This window comes from Oryza sativa, chromosome 7, assembly GCF_034140825.1.
Source record: "Oryza sativa Japonica Group chromosome 7, ASM3414082v1".
Lineage (NCBI taxonomy): Eukaryota > Viridiplantae > Streptophyta > Magnoliopsida > Poales > Poaceae > Oryza > Oryza sativa.
This window is the reverse complement of record NC_089041.1, coordinates 9649827-9673625: the sequence shown is the minus strand read 5'-3', so window position 1 is coordinate 9673625 and position 23799 is coordinate 9649827. Positions and strand designations below refer to the sequence as shown.

The 23799-nt window shown below is 42.4% G+C and overlaps 1 protein-coding gene and 2 long non-coding RNA genes across 3 annotated transcripts; 2 read left to right on the top strand and 1 right to left on the bottom strand.

Moving 5' to 3' along the window:
* The first annotated feature begins 10932 nt into the window (after nt 1-10932).
* LOC4342890 (uncharacterized) lies at nt 10933-15751 on the top strand. Its single transcript, XM_066312255.1, has 6 exons — nt 10933-11315; nt 12374-12467; nt 12551-14724; nt 14801-14923; nt 15024-15315; nt 15393-15751. Exons 2-6 carry the CDS (start codon nt 12462-12464, stop codon nt 15594-15596), a joined length of 2799 nt encoding a protein of 932 aa, XP_066168352.1. The 5' UTR covers nt 10933-11315; nt 12374-12461; the 3' UTR covers nt 15597-15751.
* Nucleotides 15752-15910: 159 nt separating this feature from the next.
* Nucleotides 15911-17095, top strand: LOC136357252 (uncharacterized). Its single transcript, XR_010742454.1, has 5 exons — nt 15911-16046; nt 16246-16328; nt 16412-16487; nt 16699-16757; nt 16844-17095. It is a non-coding gene; the product is annotated as an uncharacterized lncRNA (long non-coding RNA).
* Nucleotides 17096-20015: 2920 nt separating this feature from the next.
* LOC136357253 (uncharacterized) lies at nt 20016-22460 on the bottom strand. Its single transcript, XR_010742455.1, has 3 exons — nt 21858-22460; nt 21466-21531; nt 20016-20346 (listed from the first exon to the last, which is right to left on the bottom strand). It is a non-coding gene; the product is annotated as an uncharacterized lncRNA (long non-coding RNA).
* Nucleotides 22461-23799: the final 1339 nt, after the last annotated feature.

Sequence of the window (23799 nt, the reverse complement as noted above, 5' to 3'; positions counted from 1 at the left end):
AGAGTTGATGTGGTGTACTTGTATGTATCAGCTCTTATATTACATAGATAAAATTAGATGTGGCAACTACCCCTACTATAAAACTTGCCCTAATGCTCCATATGTTGCCCCTAAAAATATCACATTGAATTAAGTGATGAGGTGGAGGAGAGAGATGATGCGGAAAAGCTAGCTCGCACGCACGCGTCGGCGGCGCGCGTTTCGTGAGTTAATGTGCGAAGTTAACGTAATTAACTACTCCTACTTAGTTAAGAATAATGATAGAATTAATTAGATTATCTCTTTTTCTAATTTGTTTTACTAATAAATTGAAAACTTTCGACTTAATATGTAAACTTTGAAGTCAAATTTTGAAAAAATTCAACTCAACATTGAAAGTTTTTAACTCAAAATTTAAATTTGTATGACAAATTTTGAAACTTTCAACTCAGAATTGAAAACTTTCAACTTGAGATTGAAAACTTTCAAGTCCAGATATGATAACTTTCAAGTCCAGCTTTGATAACTTTTCAAATCATTTGAAAAATTTCAACTCGGGATTTAAAATCTTTCAACTTGAGATACGAAAACTTTCAACTCATATTTGAAAATTTTCAACTCGAGACTGAAAACTTTCAAGTCCATATTTAAAAATTTTTAAGTTAAGATTTGAAAACTTTCAAGTCAAGATTTAAAAATTTTCAACTCAAACATTTTGAAAACACATGTGGTGATGATAAAAAAAATCCAAAAGGAAAGCGAAAAACAAGGAAAGTGAAAAAAAATCGCAAAAAAAAAGAAAGCGAAAAAAATCACGCGTGAGGAGCTGCAGCTGGCGCACGCGTGCCAATTAGCAATGCCCGAGATGATGAGCCACCCCTAAATTAAGATGCAACTTCTCTACAAACTTTAAGAAGGATGTGAGAATATTAGAGATATTGATATTTGTGTATTAGAGGTGACATATTGCATGGGTTAACTCTTAATTTATTAGTGAATGGTATGGATAAATTTGGAGGTGGTAGTCACATCTACCATAGCACTTGCCCCAAACTATTTAAATATTTTTAAAGTTATCAATAGTCAAAATTAAAAAATTTTAACTTCAACCTTGTCCAGAATGTCAGGAGTTATGGAACCGGAGGAGTTATGGAACCGGAGGGAGTAACTCTTAGGCTCTTAGTATTAGGGTTCTAGGATTTGGACCATTCGATTCGGCTAATTTCGTTCATTTCGGTGAGGTCCGAGACAACATTACATCCCATGTCGCCTGAAATTGGTGAAATTTGATTCAAGTTTTATCATTATTGTTTGAAATTTCCGTACTCAATCCCTTTCGGTGGAGCCCAGAGTTTTTACGCAATCGGATACAGAACCATGCTTAGTATATTTTGTTTAGGCACTCCTCACAACTTCCCTTGCTAGTGTCTTGCATATGACACTGTAGTTTCGATCTCTCATCTCATTACAACTCTCTTGCGTAGCACCTTATTAATTACTGTAGGAACTCGATAACATGGACCACTAGGAATATATGCTCTAAGAGTATATTTGCTACCTTTAATTTTAATTTTTTTCAATGTTATATCTACTCTACTCATAAATTAAGAGGTGACATCTATACTATATATATTACCTATAGTCTAACTTTCTACAATAGCTTCGATATTTATTTGTCCAGTCTACTCTCATTCTCTCCCTCCTTGTTTTGATGTGTATTAGATGTTGTCTCTCTTGCATTAGAGGTCTAAAGTAGTATTTTTCCTCGTTAGCATGTTTCTTGTGCTCAATCTATCTCTTAGGTGCAGCCAAGAAGAAGAACTTGTGTCTTGGTTGTGAGTAACTTTACCATAACTAGTTGAATGAATTTGGTATGTTTACTGCGCCCGTAACCGTAAGGCACTTGTTTGCTTTTATTGAAGAAAAATGTGCTAAATTCCATCTATATGATTTTGTTGAGAGATATTCAACTTTTTTATGAGAACTTGCAGGTCATGATATTGAACTTGCTTCCACTGACCTTTGTATTGAATAGTCCCACATTGTATTTACATTGTAAAATATTATGGGTTTTAAATAGATTCATGCATAGATCTATCCTTGGTATATATTTTCAAATTCATATGCATGTTAATAAATCAAGATAAGAGATGGAGATGCCAAAACATATTAGAATGTGGAATAGATGGAGTAATAATTTTGGGAACGATGCAAATGATGGAGAGAGAGACGTAGATAAAAGAAACTAAATGTTTGATCTACTTCAATTTCCAGTTACTTTACCCAATTCCTGCATGTTATAGAGTGATACTATATATATGTGACACCATAATTATATTTTTTTTCATGTTTTTAATTTTTCTTTATAATAGGTTGGATGGCGTGTAAAAAATAATACACTTGCATTCAATTATTCAAATTCTTAAAAGCAGTCCCCTGTAAATATACACATATATAAGTAGGGCACAGGAGGAGGTTTTTAAAAACACATTACACATGGGATTGTGCCCTTAGGGCAAGTTTTATAGTAGGGGTAGTTGTCACATCTAATTTTATCCATGTAAGATAAGAGGTGATATATACAATACACCACATCTACATCACCTCTATCATTATAACCCAAATAATTTTATTTTATTTGTTTATCTAATCCCCTCTTTCTTTCATCTCTTTTTTCTTCGGGTTTGTGTGGAGGTTGCCCCTTTCATGAGAGGTGGCTCACCTTCTCTTTTCTCAAATATTATTACTTCCACCTCATCATCTAATCCTACGTGTCATTTTTAGAGGTAACATATTAAGCATTATGGTAATTGCCCCTTATCATTCACGTACCATGCTTTGTACAAGTCCCCCAATTGTTCCAGTGGAGGCAGCAGGGGCTGTCAATCCATTACTCGGGCTACCACCAGCGGTGACGGGGCCATCCCGAGGCGAGCCTCTTTTGTATCAGCAAGCATGCCACCCGCGATGTTAACTGTTTGCAGAAATCTTGAGTACGCGCGCCAAGAATCTCGATTAAGTTTGGCCCTAGATTTTGTTGGAGTTAATAGATAGGCTAAAGACTATTCGAATATTAATTCTTTAGAAAATCACAAAAGCCCACCTCATAGGATGGCATGCATGTGGAGTTTAGTACCACCTTACTTATTCTAGGAGAGGGAGACCTCCTTAAAAGGGAGGATGCCCACCTAACCACTTGAAGCATGTGTGGTGGAGAGAAGAGGGGGAACACACGTGCGCGTGCTCGCTCGCCTAGCCCGGCAGGCGGCGCGCGTATGTCGAATGGTCCGCAAAATTGGCTCCTCACCCTTGCGCAGATGCAGCCTCCTTTTGCAGTTTTGTTTTGCTGCAGGAAAATTCGGATTTGTTTTGTTTTGGAAACACTCCGAAAAATCCGGTGCGTGAAAACGGCGTGGAGTCCGGATAAGTTACGCGCGACTTATCCGGTTCGGTTACGCGGAGTGGAGATCGTGCGGGCGCCCTGATCAAGCGACCTATCTCTATATAAACCGAGCCGCCGCCTTCACGCAACACACGCGAAATCAATCTAGGGTTTGCCTCCTACTCTATACTGCGCCGTCGCTCGTAGACTACTCCATCTCGTTCGCCGGCTTGCACCGGCGATCGGGAGAGCAGGTCTCTGGAACCTCTGCCTTCGACGTCCTGCACCGGGAGAAGGCGGCAATAAGGTTTTTGGGAAGCGCTTCGCGCGACTGCTCTCTGTTCGTCCGCGACGGCTCGCCTTCCTCTCCGCTCGCGTGCTTCGCGCCTTCGTCGACACTCGCAACCGCGAGTAGTTCCTGCCGAGCAACCGGTCTTTCCACCACCTCGGTACGTGTTCGACATGTTGCGCATATTTGATCTGTTCATGTTTTACTGCTTAGTTTACATGTGTAGATCTAATGATGCGTTCAATCTAGTTTATATCTGCAATGTCATGATTTATTTATGGAATAAATTAAATCATTATGTGTTTATACTTTCAACAGATTTTACATTAATTAAAATGCACCACATATGTGACCCGGTCTGAATTTGGACACATCCAAATGAGGCCATGCAGTAAGCAGGGCTGGGACAATTCTCTCCTTGATGGGTTGTTTGCCGATGTACACCAGTGTGATCGTAACAGCAGTATAAGTACTATACAAAATCCATCAATCAACTGTATCTTCTGGTTGCTCCTAGTTAAGAACAGTCCAGATAAAGTATCTGAAGAGAGAAGGTGTTCAACAAACAACCATCCTAATAAGTAGTAATACACTAATAATGAAAATGTATAGAATTATAAGTGCAGCTCCAGTGAGGCAAGAATCGATTTTAATAGGAAAAAAATGAACCATGCACACGTCGGTAGTTCACTCGAGCTTCTCTGAGGAATAATTCAACTCCAAAGTGGAGTCGAACTCAACAGACTAAAAGATTGTGTATCACCCATACCCCTTGGCACAAGCAGGCAACACAGCTATATGTATGTGATTGTAAAATGCATGTGAAATGAATATGGGGATTCTGATGCTGTGTTCGCTCATCAGGAGATGGAACCCATCTCCTCTACACAGAAAACGGAGCGATTTATTAGCACATGATTAATTAAGTATTAGTATTTTTTTTAAAAATGGATTAATTTGATTTTTTTAAGCAACTTTCATATAGAAACTTTTTTTAAAAAACGTACCGTTTAGTAGTTTGAAAAACGTGCGTGTGAAAAACGAAGGGGAGAGGTTGGGAACTAGATCGTTCCGAACACTGCCTAAGGATGGATGTATGTATGCTATATATATCTTATGATTCAAAGGACTAGTTATGTGAATATATATCTCTATTTCCGGTCATTTTTTACATGCATAACTAATAATTCTATGAGACTATGCAATAAAACATTTTCTTTAAAAGCCTCATCAATAATGGGATACAACCTAACCCCATCACATGCAAGCCCCACCTATATATGACGGGTTAGAACAACATCCTATGACCGATAGTCATCCGTGATGGACGCTAACCCATCAAAGGTAACTGAGTCATATATAATCAGTTAGAGTTGGAACCTGTGATGTGTTGTTTTATGTGTGTATGTTGGTGGTGGTGGTGGTGGTGTGTGTGGGGGGTGGGGGCGGGGGGGGGGGGGTGTTAACAACATGTCAAAAGGTACGTGACATCTATCATAGAGGATAGCTAGCCTGATACATTTGAGTTTTACATGGTACTTACAGCTTGTTAAGTCGATGATCAGGCCAAATATGTTTAATTTAGCTCGAATGTTAAGTTTCTGGAATTATTATTGGTTTGTTTTTTTTTCTTTTTACTATGCTGGATTCTAAAGAAAATGAAAAAGGGTATGACTAAGGCCCTGTTCGTTTCCTCCTAAATTTGAGGATGAACTTTTGGATTAAAATTGTATGTTTTTTAAACTGCTAAACGGTGTATTTCGAAAGTTTTCGCACGAATATCAGATTAATCCATTTTTCAAGTTTGTAATAATTAAAACTTAATTAATCATACGTTATTACCACCTCATTTTACGTAAAACACTAATTAATCTTCATCTTTATCTTCAGAAGATTCAAATACCACCTAAAATCAAATACTCACCTGTACTGTCTCACGCTCCAGATAGGTACAAGCCTAACCAAACTTTGGTCTCTTATGATTTCTTCCTGCCATCGCGTAGATCAATACCATATGGAGGCGGACTCATCTCCTCATGTACGGGCTACTTGCGTGAACCGACAGTGATAGATCAATACCTCTGGCTGTATTTGCTATTCTAGGTTGGGAACCTGGAACAGTCTCACGGAAAACGGAGCTGTTCATTAGCACATGATTAATTAAGTATTTGCTATATTTTTTTAAAAAATAAATTAACTTAATTTTTAAGCAACTTTCGTATAGAAACTTTTTTAAAAAACACCATTTAGCTGTTTGAAAAGCGTGTACGTGGAAAACGAGAAAGAGAGGCTGGGAAAAAGGTGCCGAACACTTGTAACACTTGGTTCTGCCTTTTTTAACGCCCAGACCCATCAGAAAGCACTCTCGCTCGCTATTAGTTTCTTATCAGTAAAATCCACAGAGAGATGCAATATATACCCCCTTCGTCCCTAAATATTTAACGCCGTTGTTTTTTTTAAATATGTTTAACTATTCGTCTTATTCAAAAACTTTTGTAAAATATATAAAAATATATTTATACATAACAATATATTTAACAATGAATCAAATGATAGGAAAATAATTAATAATTACTTAAATTTTTAAATAAGACGAATGGTCAAACATGTTTAAAAAAATCAACAGCGTTAAATATTTAGGGACGTTGGAGGTTCATCTATAAGTGTAGCTGGCTACGAAGACGTACCATACATGGTTCTTAGCTTGATCTACAAACCAAGCAGACATGCACACTCATGTGAGAGTCTCACCCGCGCTAGTATCCCAAAACTAAAAATCCACATAGGTACACACTCCCTCCGTTTTTTAATTTTTAACACCGTTCATTTTTTTAGCACATGTTTGACTGTTCGTCTTATTAAAAAACTTTTATGAAATATGTAAAACTATATGTATACATATAAGTATATTAACAATGAATCAAATTATAGAAAAAGAATTAATAATTACTTAAACTTTTGAATAATAAGATGAACGGTCAAATCTATAACTAATATAAATATTCGTATTTTTTAATTCATCACATCTAATTTTCGTCTATTTTTCGTCCATACAAGATCCGAGTTGGTTAGCAATAGCGATAGAAAAAATTGCAAAAAAAAAAAAGAACGGCGGCCGCCGACGCCACCACCGCCGCCGGAGGGAGAAGAGAGGTGGCGGAGGGAGCCATCCGGCAGCGGCGGCTCTACCCGCGGACGCCGCAGACGCCGCCGTCGCCGTCGACGTTGCCGTAGGGACGGCCGTCGCTGAGGGAGCGCGGACGCCGACGATGCCGGAGGGGAGGGGAGTGGAAGCGGCGTCGGTGGGGAGAGGGGGAGGGAGAGAGGCGGTGTCGGGGGCGGGGGAGGCGGCCGGCTTGGCTGGGAGATGGGAGGGAGAGGGGGAGAAGGAGCGGCGGCGCTGCCGGAGGGGAGGGGAGTGGAAGCGGCGTTGGTGGGGAGAGGGGGAGGGGGAGAGGCGGTGTCGGGGGCGGGGGAGGCGGCCGGTGAGATGGGAGGGAGAGGGGGAGAAGGAGCGGCGGCGCTGCCGGAGGAGAGAGGAGTGGAAGCGGCGTCGGTGGGGAGAGGGGGAGGGGGAGAGGCGGCGTCGGTGGCGGGGGAGGCGGCCGGCTTGGCTGGGGGGAGGGGGCCGCCGGAGGGGAGCAGGAAAAGTGGCGTCGGGGGTGGGGGAGGCGGGCGGCTCGGCTGGGTGGAGGGGGAGGGGGAGGGTTAGGGTTTTCATCACTTTGGAACTAATCTAAGCCGTGCATCAAAACGAATGGCTCAAATCGATCGAGCATTGGGCCGCACCACTTGGGCCGCACGCGGGCCGGCAGTCCAGGAAGCGTGAGGAAGAGTATAGGGATATAAATTAGACTTTGGTTGCTTGCGGGCTGAAGAAGAAAGTGGGCTGAAAAAGGCCCATAGAGATAAAAGGATAAATGCTAAAATGATGTTTGTATTATCAAAATTAGCAATTAAGCTACTAAATTCCAAGAAAATTTCAATGAATGTAATTAATAACATAGAAAATTTAATAAAAATTAAATCCAACTATAACATTTTATTTCTCACACTTACTTTACTTATAAATTAATTTAATTATATATCTAACTACTTAAAAAACCCAAATATTTCCAACCATAACATTTTATTTTTCACACTTACTTTGCTTATAAATTAATTTAAATATATACCTACCTACTTAAAAAATACCCAAATATTTTAGAAAATTTGTATTTCATTTAATTATAATTTAATGTGTTTTAATTTTATCTTTTTGTCTTTCCGTTGCAACGCACGACCACTTTTGATATAATTTCAAAGAGTGTAATTAATATTGAAGCAAATTTATATTTCATTAAATTAGAATTTAATATGTTTTAATTCAATTTTCTCATTTTTCCTTTCGCGATGCGAGCTAAGCAAGAATATTTTTATCCATCTTGATTATCATTAGCGCAATGAATAATTTACCTATCTTGGAATATTATTATATACATATTAACGGTGTACTTTATAGAATTTAACCGTTCCTTTACCCGTAGCGAATTCGCTACGGGCATTTTGCTAGTATATTTAAAAAAGCTAACGACGTTAAATATTTAGAAACGGAGGGAGTATATTAGCAAGTCTGATATGGATCGGGAGGCATCGGTAACACAATGCGTACAGTGACGAAGCTTAACTCCCGTCATCTGCTCTATGGTGTGTGCACCTGGGCGGCTGTGCTTGACGCCCAGAGTTTTTTTTTTTTTTTGAATGGAGGGCAAAAGTTTTGGGACGTGCCTAAGGACCGGTCGCCCGATCCGGGGCGGGGGAAATCGAACGCTGTCGTCATGCTGACGTCAGTGTCAGATTTACGTGTAAAACTATTTTAAACTGATTTTTCTCTTAAATTACTTATCCAAATCATAATCCGATTGCACCATTAAATTGCAATTAAATCTTCAAAACAAGACCACACATGGATATATTCCCAACGAAAAAAAATTAGCTTATTATTGAATTTTTTTTAATATTATATGATGTTCCACCAGGTATATCGGAATTGTTTCACTAAGTAGAGCGAAAATGTTTCCCTCGTTTAAATCGGGTGTTGTTTCACCTTATATAAAAACAATGTTTCAGCAAATAGCGAAATAATGTTTCAGTTCACTGCAACATTAGATCTATACATAGTGAAACATTGTGAGTACACTAGGTGAAACATTTTTCGGTGGAACAGAAAATAAACCAAATTTCCTTAATATGGGGTTTTCAAAATATGTGGATTTTTTGTTGCAATGGAATGTTTCGTTCACTGCAATATTACATCTATACATAATGAAACATTGTGAGTACACTAGGTGAAACATTTTTGGTAGAACAAAAAATAAACCAAATTTCCTTAATAGAGAATTTTCAAAATATGTGGGTTTTTTTTTTCAAAAGAGTATTTTAATTCAATGCAATATTGAATATATAAATAGTGAAATATTGTAGGTACACTAGGTGAAACATCTTTTGTGGAAAAAAGTGGAGAGAGAAGTAGATGGGCACAACGGTATGGACGTGGGGGAGGGGCGTGCGGGGGGGAGCGTCCGATCCGGCTCCCCCGCGTCCGGCGCTCGGTAACGAGCATTATGGAAAGTTTTGCCTCTTATACTATATAAAAGGTAAACAAAATGATGTACAGGTCTGTCAAAAAAAATATAAGACCGGAAACTCGACGCTCAGAGATTTTGGTTATCAAAATTCTTAGGCGGACACCTTGACGGATGGGTGGGAGATGCTCTGTAACCTTTCTCCAATAGCCAAGAGGAAGAAAATAATTGGAGATCTTCTCATAACCTAGTGGAAGTGGAATATATACCTAGAACGCAACCATCGGATTTTCCAGCAAACCTGTCAAACCGAGGCCCAAGTGGCTTTCGTTGCAAAGGAAAATGGGTTAATTAGATCTATGCCACTATAAATATGCCAAATTAGAAAAATGCCACTAATAGTCACGATATCGGTTGGGTGCCACTACAATTTCGGAAAATTGGTTCCATGCCACTTCATCGTGTTTCCCATCCACTCCCCGTTGGCACCGTCTCTCCGTGGCGCCACTTCGCATTTTCCCATGCGTGGACGACGCTGCCGCCGTCGCTCCACTCAGCGTTGCCGTCGACGACGCCATCGCGGAGATCGAAGGCAGTGGCGGCCGGGGCCCAGGTTCTGGATGCGCCCGTCGCTATGTGGGACGGGAACACAGGGGCCGATGGTGGCGGTAGCGCCGTCAATTGCACGAAGCTCCACACGTTGTCATCACTGCTGATGGTGCCGCCGTTGGCACGGGCGAGCAGCCTCGTGGTGACGGTGGAGTTGTAGGCGAGGCCGTCGGCTACCGAGGCGTCGGCGGCGGCAGCAACAAAGCGGAGCTGGTCGTCGAGCGAATCAGGGTTACCGTTGAGGTGCGACGCGACGAGGCAGTCCATCATGGCCTAGTCCGTGCGGTGGTGGTAGTGGAGCCGCAGATAGTCGGCGGCGGTGGTCGATGAGGCCTCATCGCAGCCGGTGCTCGGAGTAGACAAGAGCGCCGTGGCTGCCGCCGCACACCACACACGCCTTGCCCATGCCGTCTCCCTCGTCCTCTGCCTCCATGGCCACTCCATCCCTGTCCTCCATCCTCGCTCACCTCGCGGTGTGCCCCTCCGTCGCCAGCTTTCCGTGCCGATACACCTGCTGGCGCCGTATCCCGTGCCGCCGCCACTGTCCACCGCCTGCCGGAGCCTGGATTCCGGCCATGTTGCGTGGTTGGTCCTGGAGCCAGCGGCGGAGGAGGATGGCAAAGCGTTGCTGGATTTGGTGCCTGTTAGCAGCGTTAATGGAGGGGATGTCGCCAAGAACTTGCCGTAGCCGCTGTGGATCTTGGATTTGTCGCCGACACAGATGCACGAGGCGCAGCTGGGCTTGGTCGGGTCGAATTAGAGAACCGAGAGGAGGTGCCTCTTACATGTGGCTTGCCCCGCGGGGGAGATGAGAGGATGGTGGCGGAGACACCGGCGCTAGATACATGGTGGCGGTCATCGGCGTCGCCAAGCAAAGAGGAGAGGAGATGGAAGGAAGACAGGAGAAGACAGAAAGGAAGGAGATTTGGATACAAAACGTGACGGCAGTGATATGGTTAGTGGTACAACTACGAATGGATGAATTGTAATGTCATTTTTCTACGTAGACATATTTGAATGGCATGTATCCAATTAACGCTTACAACTATAGGTACCGGTTCTAACGTAGAACCGCTACATATGTCGATTATACCGCGGGCCGTCTCCCTCTTCCTCTTATCCCCCGAACCAACGCCACCCGCTCGCCCGCCACCGCCGCCGCCCTCGCCTGGATCTACCCGGCCCGCCGTCCCATTCACCACCGAGAGCCGTCGTCGTCGCCCCCCACCGTCGGCCCACATCTCCACCGCCACCGCGCTCCTCAGTCGCTCCAAGGCATCCTCCTCGCGTCGTCACTCGCCACCGCCCGCCGTCGGTCCTCCCGCCAGCGCCATCCACCACCGTCGGCGTCGTCGGCCCTACTCCGCAGCCGGCGACGCCCCCAAGATCTGCGCCGTCGCAACCTCGGCCCTTCTCCACCACCGCCGCCGCCCTCCTCCAACTCCGCCGCGGCTCTCCTCCAGCACCGCCGTGGACCTCCTCCGCCGCTGTGGTGTGTTCCCCTCTCCCCTCCCTATATGTAGACCTTGTCAGAGAGCAAAATATTGGTGCAATTTGTTGAAAATGAAATGCTAGCTAGGGATTATGATGCAATCTCTGAATGAAATTATTGTGCAATTTTGATATATTTGAGTTTGATGGGTATAGCAACCTCTGAAAATGAAATGCTATCTAGAGGTTGTGATAGCTAGGTGTATACTAGTATCGATTAGCTATGATGAATTGTTTGGCTATGTGGCCATGTGGAGTAACAGTAATATGCTTGCAAAGTGATGTTTTTAGTATGTTTTCAGAGTCCAAGGTACAGCTGTCTACAACACTGCTCTTAGCTCTTTGCTCAATTGGTTAGCTCAAAACTAATTTGCAATTAAATTGAACGATTTTACATGCCATCAGTAAACAGCACCACTCCATCCTTTCTCTCTTAGCTTCATTTTCAACAGACTAGCAAAAAAATTGAATAGTAATGATACATTTCCTATATTTCCAAAGAAAAACCTACCCCCTACTTCTCATCATTGGGGATTGTGACATAATCTTGGATCTGCTTCAGCAATGCATAAATAAATTAGAAATGCAAATATATATAGTTGTAGGTCTTTACTGAAGATGATTTTTTTTAGAAGTTCTATACTGATGAATCATTCCTTTTGACAGTCTTAAGTAGTCTTCTTCTTAGTTCCTGTGTATACCTGGGACTTGTGAGCCTATATTTCAGGTTTGAGTTCTAGTTGTCAATCATATTTGTGAATCAGATTGTTCAGGGTCCATACAAAAAAGTTCAGAGTTTGCATGTCTGTAAATCAATTTCGTACATGTTCTGCAACTGATTGTTCAAAATACATGCTCTTGTAACTTGAAACTAATAATGTGAATGCTCTTTTAAATACAAATCCATAGCTGGAATTTTTTTTTGCAGATTGGGTGTATTATTCTGTCAATTCTGTATAGGTTAGAATATGTGTGCCTCTTATGCAGATTGGGGTAAATTGCTATGAATGTGCTGAAATATTTGGGAAAATTGCTTATTTAACGTTTTTTTGTCAGTAGTTGTAGTCCAGGTCTACAAAAGCGATGGTGCTATGTTAGCCTAAGTAGCTTTCTAAACTTGAACCAGCCTGGTGATAACCCTGATAACATGGAGGTAAATTCGCCCTTGTGCAACAAATAAGACCTTAACTGTACATATATCTGTTCTAAATGACTAATCTATACCGTTCTTTCAAGGAGGTTAATCCATCGGCCACTGCGCACTCTGGGAATAGTGTCACTTCATCGGGAAGAAGGGCTAGAGGTCCAACCAGGATGCCCTCGGGCATGTACACTATCACAGCAGTAGATGAAGATGGGAATCCTACATCTCCAAAATCGGCACTCACCCCATATTCCAATGCTATAGGTGTCATTGCTCGGGATGACATCCCCATCAAGTACCGACACTGGAAGAAAGCTGATGTAGATGAATTGGAGTGGACGGTACCAAACAGATATAAGGACCTTGCTTGGGAAAGGTTGAAGCGGACATTCCAGTTTCCTGAGGGTTCAGAACAACGCGCAAAGGACAGGGCCCTTCAGAGGATGTCAGTTAGCTTTAAGAAATGGAAGTCGGACCTTGCCAGCAAGTTTATAAGGAAGGGCCTGACACCAAATTTTGAAGACAATAATTATCGAAGGATCCGCCTTTTCTGGGATGACTTTGTGGCCTACAGAGCATCAGAAGAGGCAAAGGAGATTAGTGAAAGGAACCAAGCCAATTCGGCCAAAAATCTGTACCCTCACCGTCTCGGCCCTAGCGGATATGCTAAGAATGTAGACAAATGGCGAGAGAGGGAAGATGAGCTGCTGGAAAAGGGAATCGAGATCGAGACGAAGGATTGGAGCCAACGGGCCAAGAATTACCAATACGCTCGAGGGGCAACACTTTCGGATATAGGTGAGTTGGTACACAAGGGTCCACGAGAGCAAGAAGTGACACAGAGGCTCCACGATGCCCATCAAAAGTCCTCAGAGGGTTCTTTTGTTCCGAACAGGGAGAAAGATGAGCTCACACTTGCATTGCAGAATGATGAGCATCCGGGACGCACAAGAGGAGTAGGCCTAGTTCCATGGAGGGAAGGTTTTACTGAAGACGGACATAGGTACCGGTCTCGGAGATATAAGAATTCCGGAGACCAATCAGAAGAGATAAGGCAACTGAAGGATCAAATGGCACTGATAATGGCGAGGCTCGATAGTCAGGATAGAGGCGATGCTGGCCGTGTAATCAGCCCAGGTGGGAGGAAAAGCAGTTGTGCGTCAACTAAGGTTCCTCAAGAACCGGACATGGCTCGTTACCCTGTGGATGACATCACTGTACGTACTGCATGCAGGCTGCATGTGCCACTTCAAAACATCACTCAAGAGGTGGCACGCGGTATGGCACATCCCGTAATGGAGGGGGGAAAGATACACAGTAATCTGATACCAAGTGGCTACTCAAGGGTCGAAGTGGGGGACGTGCCGAGCAGATACAGGGCAGTCCAGCTTGATTTTGCTCCAGAGAAGGGAATAAACACTCTTGGAGAAGCCGTCCACAACATAATCCTGTGGCGCAAGCGTTTCATTGTCTTCCCTTCAGGAGATAGTGATGATGAGCCAAGCGATGATGGGTCTAGCTCTGAAGGGCTTTCTGTCTCCCCTCGAAGGATGCCAACTCCACCACCATTGCCACGTAAGAGCCAGTCTCCTCCACCGGCACAACGTAAGAGCCCATCTCCTCCACCAGCAGAACACCATAGGCTAGCTTCTTCAGACCCACCGAAAAAAAGGGGGCGCCTATGTAAAACATCCCAGATGTTCGAACCCCCATCTCTGAAGAAGACCAAGAAGGCGCCATTGCCTAACATGTCTGAGCCAACTTTGAAGGAAAAAAAAAAGGAGGCAGCAAACGTAAAAGTGCCAGTTGCAATACAGGACCACTTCATTCGCATGGCAAGACCACCTGCCCCACTAGTACCTATTTCGAACTTCCGACGCACAATCAGGAAAAAGAAATTGCAAGAATTTTCCAAGGAAGAATTTGAGACCAGCAAGACTATGCAAGATTTTCTAGAAGGTGCAAGGCTGAACAGTTTATTTGATGTACGCAATATTGCGAATGCCCCATTGGCAGCTCAGTACAAACTCGGTCATTCTTTGACTACCGATGAATATCGCAACATCGTTGGCAATTGTACTCAGATGAGGAGGGTAGAAGAGTGGTACTTACAGATGGCTAAGGAGGGTAAGGAGATGTTCCCCGTCTTTTACAGGGACGAGGACTTTCATCACTGTGATGGTATATTTTGGGTCCCATTTAAAGAACTATTTCAACTATACAATCTGATGGAGCTAGACTTATCGCTAATTCAATTATGGACATTGTAAGTATACTCGATCCCTCGCTATTTTTTCTAAGTAGATATCCTCGTTGCATGTCTAATTTTTTTCCTTATGCAGAATGGCGGCACTTGAATGTAGAACGACACATGGCAAACTAGGATTCCTCGATCCACAAATAATCAATTCCAGAAATATTGACCAGTTAGGCGATAAGTCTGAACAAGCAGTGGTCGACTATGTGTATGCATCCTTTGTCAACCTGCACGACAAGAATTCCAGAAATATATCGTTGTACTTCCCATTTGTACTTTAAGATGTTAATTGCTCTCCTTTTATGTAGGCCTCACTGGATCCTTCTTGTGATCCATTTAAACGATTCCAAGATTGTTGTCTTCGATGGACTGAGGACCCCACAAGCCAAGTTCCAATCTGTCATTGACACCCTCAATAAGGCACTTGTGAGGTATAAGAAGAAGTGTATTCGACACGCTCCGCGTGCAAATACATTCCGGGTTTGGGCCCACCCTTATTGCTTACGCCAGGATCCGGGCACGAGTACATGTGGGTTCTACCTGATGAGATTTATGTCGATTTTCATGGAGGACAACAACTGGAACATTATGGATGCCAAGGTTCGCCATGCTCTAAGACGTAAATCCAACTTTCTAAACACAGTACATTTTCATATCTTCAATTCTTCCATTTGCAGAAATTAAAGCTCCCGACAAGTAAATTGTTGCCACATGCTTGTTTCGGCCTCGCTGAACAACTCTGTGGATTCATCTTCAATCATATCATCTCGTCAGATGGCGCATACAACATTTCAAAAGCTCCTACTGGGCTAGTGGGTTTCATCGAGGCTGGTTGCCCTAGTGACACTTTAGATAGCCGTTCAACAACCAAGGAGATGTAGGCTTAGAATAAATATTAGTGGGCAGAACGTACCCTTTAAACATTTTCTAAGTATCTTGTAGATTAGTTATCTGGATTGATGTGGTTTTCTTAATGTCTTGAACATGAAATTCACTATGATGGATTTAATCTGTTTATCTATTGCTTCCTTGAACACTTTTCTGTTCTTTGTATTGGGGTTAATTGTAGATGGCATGAAAAATGTATATCCTTTTATATTATCCCTTCGACGATATCGCCCTCCAGCGCCCGCCCGCCAGCGCTGACAACGTTGGTCCATCCATCCCATCAATCCACCACCGCACCGATGAAATTTCCTGATCAATTTTGGCTACGAACATAATGAGCCGATATGAACAGCAGTTTTGTAGTTAATTTGTTCCCTCATATTAACTTATGTGTTTGGAAAGTCATTCACACATATTGGTGGCATGGAAATTTAATAGCTGATGTTAGTATACCTGAAACACTACCTTCTGTATCTTTTTATTAAGTCTTCTTGTATTTTTTGTTAATGAAAGTGGAAGTAGTTTCCTCCCTTCGAAGTATTTTTTTTTCTTTTTGTTTTTGTCCCTGGATGCTTGTGCATATTTATTTTGGTGCTTACCCTTAATGGTAGCTAACTAAGTTCTTGTGCTTCTCAATTGCAGCTATGTTCCTAACCCTGTCCTGGTGATTATTGATGTTCAACCGAAGGAGTTTATTGTGCTATGCTGTGGAGGAGGTTAAAGAGGTTAGCTTGTGATCTAAGAAACTGGAAGTTTATTGTGCTTTTGTCCTGTTATCCTTCATTATTGTACATGTTGTCTTTTACAGAATGCTACTCAGAAAAGTTAAAAGGTGTTTGTTCATGTTCCTTCAGAAATAGCTGCCCACTAGGTTGAGGAAATTGGTATGTCTGTTTCATCTGTTTTTACTAGGAAAAAGGGATGCTATGTGTATTTTGCAAGTTACAGATAATAGTTAGCTCGTTTGAGCAATAAATATATTAAGTTTTTGATGCTAGTGAGGTTTTCCTCACCAAGAAGAAAGAATCTTTTTGTGGTGAAGTCTTTTTCCTTCAGAAAGGATTTTTGACTGATGTATGTTCATCCTACTTATAGGAGTTGAGCACCTTCTGATGGATGTCAAGGACACAACAATAGGCACGCTTGCAACAGAGGTGATATTTCACAAGAATACGCATTTTCAGCCTACAAGTTGCTTTATTATGCCCTAATATATCGTTTATCATTGTTGTCATTAAAGGTAACCAGCAAGCTTGCAGCCTTGAAAGGACTGGACGCGAGGCTCAGAGAGATCCGTAGGTACTTAGATCTTGTAATTTAAGGGCAGCTCGGACTGAATCATGAGATTTTGTACCACTTGCAGGTTCGCCTTCTGCTCATTGCTTTCTGTATGGTATTCTTAGGAGTTACATATACCTCCAATTCTCTTGCATTTGCTATATTAGGAGGTCAGCACTTGAAAGCTATCTCATTTTACCGTCCTTTGGTTTTATGGAATATTTGTGCCTTTGAGATATACCCCTCTATTATTGTGGTGGTTCGGAATTCAGTATCAGTATAAATATCACTCCCAACTCAAATAAAAAATTGATTATTTGTGGAATATGCTGCCACTGGTAGTTTATTGCCTTGTGATGCTTCTGGTAGTTTTCACAATACATTGGACACGGGATATATGAAGAGATCTTTTGTATGGTCAAATCTGTTTTATGTATGGTTGTTATGATTCGTAATGTCCTCTATTTTCATGAGGAACGTGTTTTTTTTCCCTGTAAAAGAATGAATGAATACAGGACGGTACTAATGCGTGGTAATGCTTTACACTAGGTGGAAAATACAACGATATAACTACTTGATATGTCTTGAGCTTTGGTCCCCCCAGTACTTTTTTGATGTGTAAGCTAAGCAACATTGTTTCAGGCCTCTTGTTTCCTAGATGGACAATGTGTAGTACTGCGATATGTTTGGAGATTTTTGGATGTGGGGTGATGTGAATATGTGAATTGATGTTTGGAGATGGATAGCATATATTATGTGAATTGATGTGGGATTTTTGTGTGTATGGTGGATTGATTGAATGGACATACTGTGAACTGGCTACTTTTTTTTTTTTTTGGCTACAAGATTACAGGTGCCAGTTATTAACACCAACCGACACCTATAAGCTTACGAGTGCAGCCCTTACACCATCATTGGTGCTGGTTCTTTATCAAAACCGGTACTTGTAATACCATATAGGTGTCGGTTTGGGAACCGGCACCAATGACACCATCATTTGTGCCAGCTAGTTGGTGTCGGCATCGAAACCGGTACCTATTAGACCTTCGGAACCAGCACTATGACTTCATGTAGTATTGTTATTGTTCGTTGTAACTATGCTGGTAAAGAAAAAGCTGATTAACTCAAAACCCCGTAGTAAGTGACAGTACTCTTGGGTAACATCTTGTTTGCAAATTTATGTGTGGTAAAAACAGCATACCCGCGTACATGTCATCCACCAATCCAATCGCCATGTGCACATTACTGACTGTACTGACAACTGATTTTCTAGTGAACCAGCAAAGATAGCCTTAGAGCAGATACAATAGTAGGCTATAAGCCAGCTATAAACATATTTTAAAGAGATAAAGGAAAAGAGAAGAACAGTGGACTACAGATCTGTAGCCAGCTACAGCACGGACTTTAAGACATAATGTGTGTATGATAGGTGGGACTAAGTATTAATAGTATAGTAAACAACTATTGTATAAATTTAGCTATAGATGATTTGGAGCTAGTAGTGAGCTATACTATTAAACTTGCTCTTATATCACCCGTCGTAATGAGAGGTGAACCATCTTCCATTTTAAATTGGTATGTAGTTTTCAAAACTGAAATTCATTACAGAATGAGAAACTACTGATAATCCCAATGTATGCATAAGATAATATAGATAGAAAAAATAAACCATGTGAACCAACGACCCAACCTTTCCTCATATTCTATTTAAAACCAATTTAGTATTAGATATTACGTTTTCTAGTATGCCTAAATTTGTTGTCCTTTCTAATCCAATATACGTCTAATCCAATATTAGGTTGAGTTTTTTGGACGGGGGACTACGTGTTTCTTTAAAAACTGAAGTTTTATACACACAAAATTTATACAAAATAAAAGGGCGAAAAAACATATATAAAAAGAAAAGAAAAAGGATAGTCCGATTTAATGACGCGAAAAAAAACCCTCCCAGATCGCTGTGTTGCGTTCAATCCGAGTCTGATTCCCCAAACACACACGGAAAAATCGTAAAATCCCCCCAAATCCAATCTCAAGACACACGAGACAAATCCTAAACTCCTCTCCAATAAATCCAATCCAATCTCATGAAAAAAAAAATCCAATCTCGTTGTGGGAAGCCGCCGACGTGGCGTCGCCATCGGATCCACCAGGGGAAGCCATTGACGCCGTCATCGCTGCCGCTCGTGGTGGGGGAGGGCGTCGCCGCCACCGCTGCCGCTCGTGGTGATCTTGAGGGTGGAGAGGGCGCCGTCGCTGCCGCTGCTCACGGTGGGGAGGGCGCCGTCGTTGCTGTCATGGTTTGGGAAGTGCCGCCGGTGCTCGCGGTGAGGCAGCACCCCGCTCGCCCACCGATGTGAGAGAGAGAGGGGAGTGAGTGGAGAAGTAGAGACGGGGAGACGGAGAGAGCCACGAGACAGAAGCGAAGTAGGCAGAAGATTCGAGAGACGGAGAGTTACGACAAGATAAGGTTCGAGTCTTCGAGAGGAGGTGGGGTCACGCTGGTTTTTTTCTCATCCGTGCGGTGCTCCAACATCTATCGGGTAAGGAGAACCGAACGTTGCTAGCGTGGCTAGCCTCGTCAGCAGCGAGCAGGCAGCGCACGCGAGTTCGATCCCTCGGATCGCAACTCGCGTCTCTCACCTGGGTTTTATCCCCAAAATAAATTTTCCAGCTCTCTCGTTGTATTTAAGAGGAGAGCAGTAAAAAAAAATGTATCGGGTAAATAAAATAACCGGTACGTTTTGTTTTGTTTTTTTTTAACAAAACAGCCACGGATAGAATCGGCTCCAATTAATTCCTTGTTTTTTTAAAAAAATATATGTTAATTAATTACTCCCTCCTTCCCTAAATGTTTGACGCTGTTGATTTTTTTAAACATGTTTGTCCATTCGTCTTATTCAAAAACTTTTCTGAAATATGTAAAACTATATGTGTACATATAAGTATATTTAACAATGAATCAAATGATAGGAAAAGAATTAATAATTACTTAAATTTTTTGAATAATACAAACGGTCAAACATGTTTAAAAAAGTCAACGGCGTCAACTATTTAGGGATGGAGATTTAGGGATGGAGGGAGTAATTATCAATGATAGGTAATAAAAAAATTAATTGGCCACTGCAAATACAACGTATTATAAAAATACTATTACTATTCATGAAATCGGGTGGATATGCCACTATAATTTTTCTAAGAATAGAACAATGTATCTGTCACGCCCGGAAATTCACTAGTAATTTCCGAACTAATTTGTGCATAAAATCCTCGTCCAGGAATCAGCCGAGGTACACAAACTGACAATTTAATATACAAATCCATCTTAAAAATAACGTTACATACTTACAAAGAAAAGAAAACAGCAGCGGAATTAACAGTCTAGCGATGGCTTCAGCTCCACTCCCACAGGCAGCTCAACTGGGGTATAAGCCAAACGTCTTCTCCTTCTGGATCCTTTATCTTCAACTGAGGTTTGATTAATTATTGCAAGAATGAGCATATGACATACTCAACAAGCCACACAGCAAATATGCAAGTGCACAAGGACTCCAAAGAATGGCATAATATAGGCTCATTTGCAAAAGCAGCATTTAGCAAAGATTTAAGATAAGTAAAACAGTAGAGTAATTAATCATCAATTTTAATCAACACTGAACAGCACACCCATGCTGCTTAGGCCCAACCAAACCTGAACAACCAACCCCGGTCGTACAGATCAAACCTCCAAACCAGGAGTCAAATTAATTATCACATTATTAACATTTATGAGTAGTGTGAGACTAATCACGAAAAACATTGCTCAACTCGCCCATAACCGCTGGCACGGCTATTCGAATAGTTTTACTCTGGCCAGAGGTGTACCACTATACCCACAAGACACGATTCCACACATGTTGCCATGCCCCGAAATACCACCACGGCATTGCAAAGGGGGAAATCGTGACAATACCCTTCGCACAACACAACTCACCACAGTGCACCATTCCCGGATCATAGTCACCCCCTTATAAACAAGGCATGGACTCCCCAGCGACCCCCACGGACTTCTCGCCGCTTCACAGTCTGGCACACTATAATGAACCATGCTATACAAAAGGTAAAGCCGTTGCCCATGCTGGCTTGTGGTTGGCACGGTAAATGTTTCACAACAGTAGCTCGCGAACCGGTCCTTAATTGTCATGAGCACAACCATCAAAACCATATGCTCACAACCCACCTTAACCAGGTTTTAATTATCAATTAATTAACATCACACGATTTACCAACGTGTGCAACCATCAAATATAACCATAATTAATAAGAATAATATAATATAGTTTATAATTAACCCCTTTAGTTAGCTAATGTTTCTAAGCATAGCTAAGCAAACTTACATATAGCATTTAGCTGAACCAATCCAATATATAAGGTTCATACTAATCAAATTATAACCCATAGAAAAATAAAGTCATCTTCGGCCATTAATTAACGGGGAAAAGGTTCACCACCCGATGACATTCAAAAATAATGCATGGTTGAAATAAAATAATAGCTTTAAACGGGTTCAACATGCTCAAAGGGTTGTTTGGGATCTGTGTGACTTGCCTTGGGCTTCCGCAAACACTTCCGAACCTTGCTCAACGAAAACGCTCTCCTCCGGAACGTCGGAAACTAAAGCAATTAAACAAAAATTAACAAAACAGTACAAAAACAAGCATACACAGTACATGTGGATATTTTTAACATGTAGATCTTGATTTTAGAAAAATTTAGCAACTTGAACCACCTGAAACGGAGCTACAGTTATTTAGTTATGATTTTCCGAAGATTTAATCTATTAGAAAAAAAGGAAAAAAGAAAGGATGATGATGTCATGCTGACATCATCCAAGGCAGCCACAGGTCGGCCGACGACCTCGCCGGCGCTATGGACCTTGGCCGGGCGATTGGAGGGCACCTACGCGTACAGGACGACGAGGCGAACCCAACGGTACTCACCAACGAGCCAAACGACGAACGACGACGGCCGGTGACGAAGAGGCGACGGCGGCGGCTCGGGATAACCGGCGACGGCGAGCTACGGCGGCCGGCGACGAAGGAGAGGTGGCGGCCGAGCTTCTCCACCTCTTGGCGAAACCAACGGTGGCGACGGCAAGCGGCGGCGACGGCGCAAACGGCACGGCGACGCGGCTGTTCGTCGGCCGGCGGCGACGACGGCTTGGACGGCGTGGCGACGGCGCTACGGGGCACGAGAGACCACGGGAGAGGGGGCAAACGAAAGAGGAGGACTAGGGGGTCCTATTTATAGCCTTGGATTGAAGAGATCGGACTCCTCCCGCAAGAAATCGATCCGGGAAAATATAAACTCGGTTTTTGGGGATAAAATCGAAACGAACTCGATTCGGATAAAATACTCAACCTCTTGCTCCGATTCTTGAGGGGAAAGATAGAGGAGGATGAGAGGATAAAAACTCCTCAAACAATCGGAAGAAAAAGGGCCGGATTGGATGCGGATTTGAGGGAGAAAAGGGGCGGCTCGGGCGGCTTGCTTCGCTCGGCCGGCCGGCTGCTAGAGGAAGAAGAAGGGCCCCACATGTCAGTGCCTAGAGAGAAGGGGGCGGGCGGCTCGGCTTGAGCCGACTCGGGCCGGTTTTGGGCCGGCTCGGCCGTGCGGGAGAGAGGGAGTGTTGGGCCGAATTCGGCCCAATGACTTAAGGGAGGGCTTTTGGAACTTTTTTTTCAATTAAAATAATCACTGAAATGATGTTTGAATTGTTAAAAATACTTCCAATGCTCAAATAATTTCAAGAAAAATCCTGAAAATACTTGGACACTCAAAGTACTTAACAAAATTATAATCAGACCATTTAATGATTAATTTAATATGTGGGTAATTACTGAAATGCTCTTTGTAAGATTAAAAAATTAGGAATTGAGCTCCGAAAAATCCGAGAATATTCCAGAGAGTATAATTAACCATGGAGAATTTAATAAAAATTAAATCCATCCATGCTTTATATTTAGGAAATTTTATTTCCCACAATTAACTTCACTTGTAAATTAATGAACATTTAATATAAATTCTATTAATAATTTATTAAATAATTTATAAATCCTGAAACGAAAATCAGGGTGTGACAAATCTACCCCCCTTACAAAGAATCTCGTCCCGAGATTCGGAACGGCTAGAAAGAAAAAGGGCATAGGTAAACTGCAGTCTATCTTATTCCATAACTCCGATAATTATTCTAAGGCTCTAAAGAAAACTACTGCTGCTTTGAAACTGGTGGCTGAGCTATAACACTTGAAGACGCAACTCTTGAAGACGCAACTGGCACTGCATTGGCTCCTGTGACAACAATGTTGTTGATCTGACCTTGCGGCTGCTGATGCTTCGGCTTCGGACACTCTCTTGCAAAGTGACGTGGCTTGTAACATTTGAAACACACCCGCTGCTCCCTTCCATTACTGTTATCTTCTTGGGGCTGATCCTGCTGAAATGACACTGATTGAGTAGCTTGCTCATCATTGTCTTCATTGCTTGCATTAGTCTCTGAGTCGATCTCACCACTGATGCCCAACTGTTGTGACTGTTCTTGACCTGCAGAAAAAGATTCACCAAGTTGGAGTAGCTTGATACGCTGCCTCTGGCTACTATCCTGTGCCTCCTGGAAAACAATCCTTCCTCTCTTACGATTGTCCATCCTGTTCTTCTTGTCTTCCAGTCGAATTGCTTTATCAACCAACTCCTGAAAATCCTCATAGTCATGAGAGATCAACATAACTGACAGCTCATCCTTTAAGCCTTCCAAAAACTTCTCCTGCCTTTCCTCGTCAGTATGCACATCTTCTGGAGCATAGCGAGCTAGACGATTGAACTCATGAAGATATTCCGTCACGGTACGACCCTTTTGCTTCAAAGCCCTAAACTCACGCTTCT

What these genes read in the sequence shown, in the direction of transcription:
- LOC4342890 (XM_066312255.1), top strand. An exon ending in CTAATTCAATTATGGACATT is followed by an intron (nt 14,725 to 14,800) that starts GTAAGTATACTC and finishes TTCCTTATGCAG; the next exon opens with AATGGCGGCACTTGAATGTA. An exon ending in CAAGCAGTGGTCGACTATGT is followed by an intron (nt 14,924 to 15,023) that starts GTATGCATCCTT and finishes CCTTTTATGTAG; the next exon opens with GCCTCACTGGATCCTTCTTG.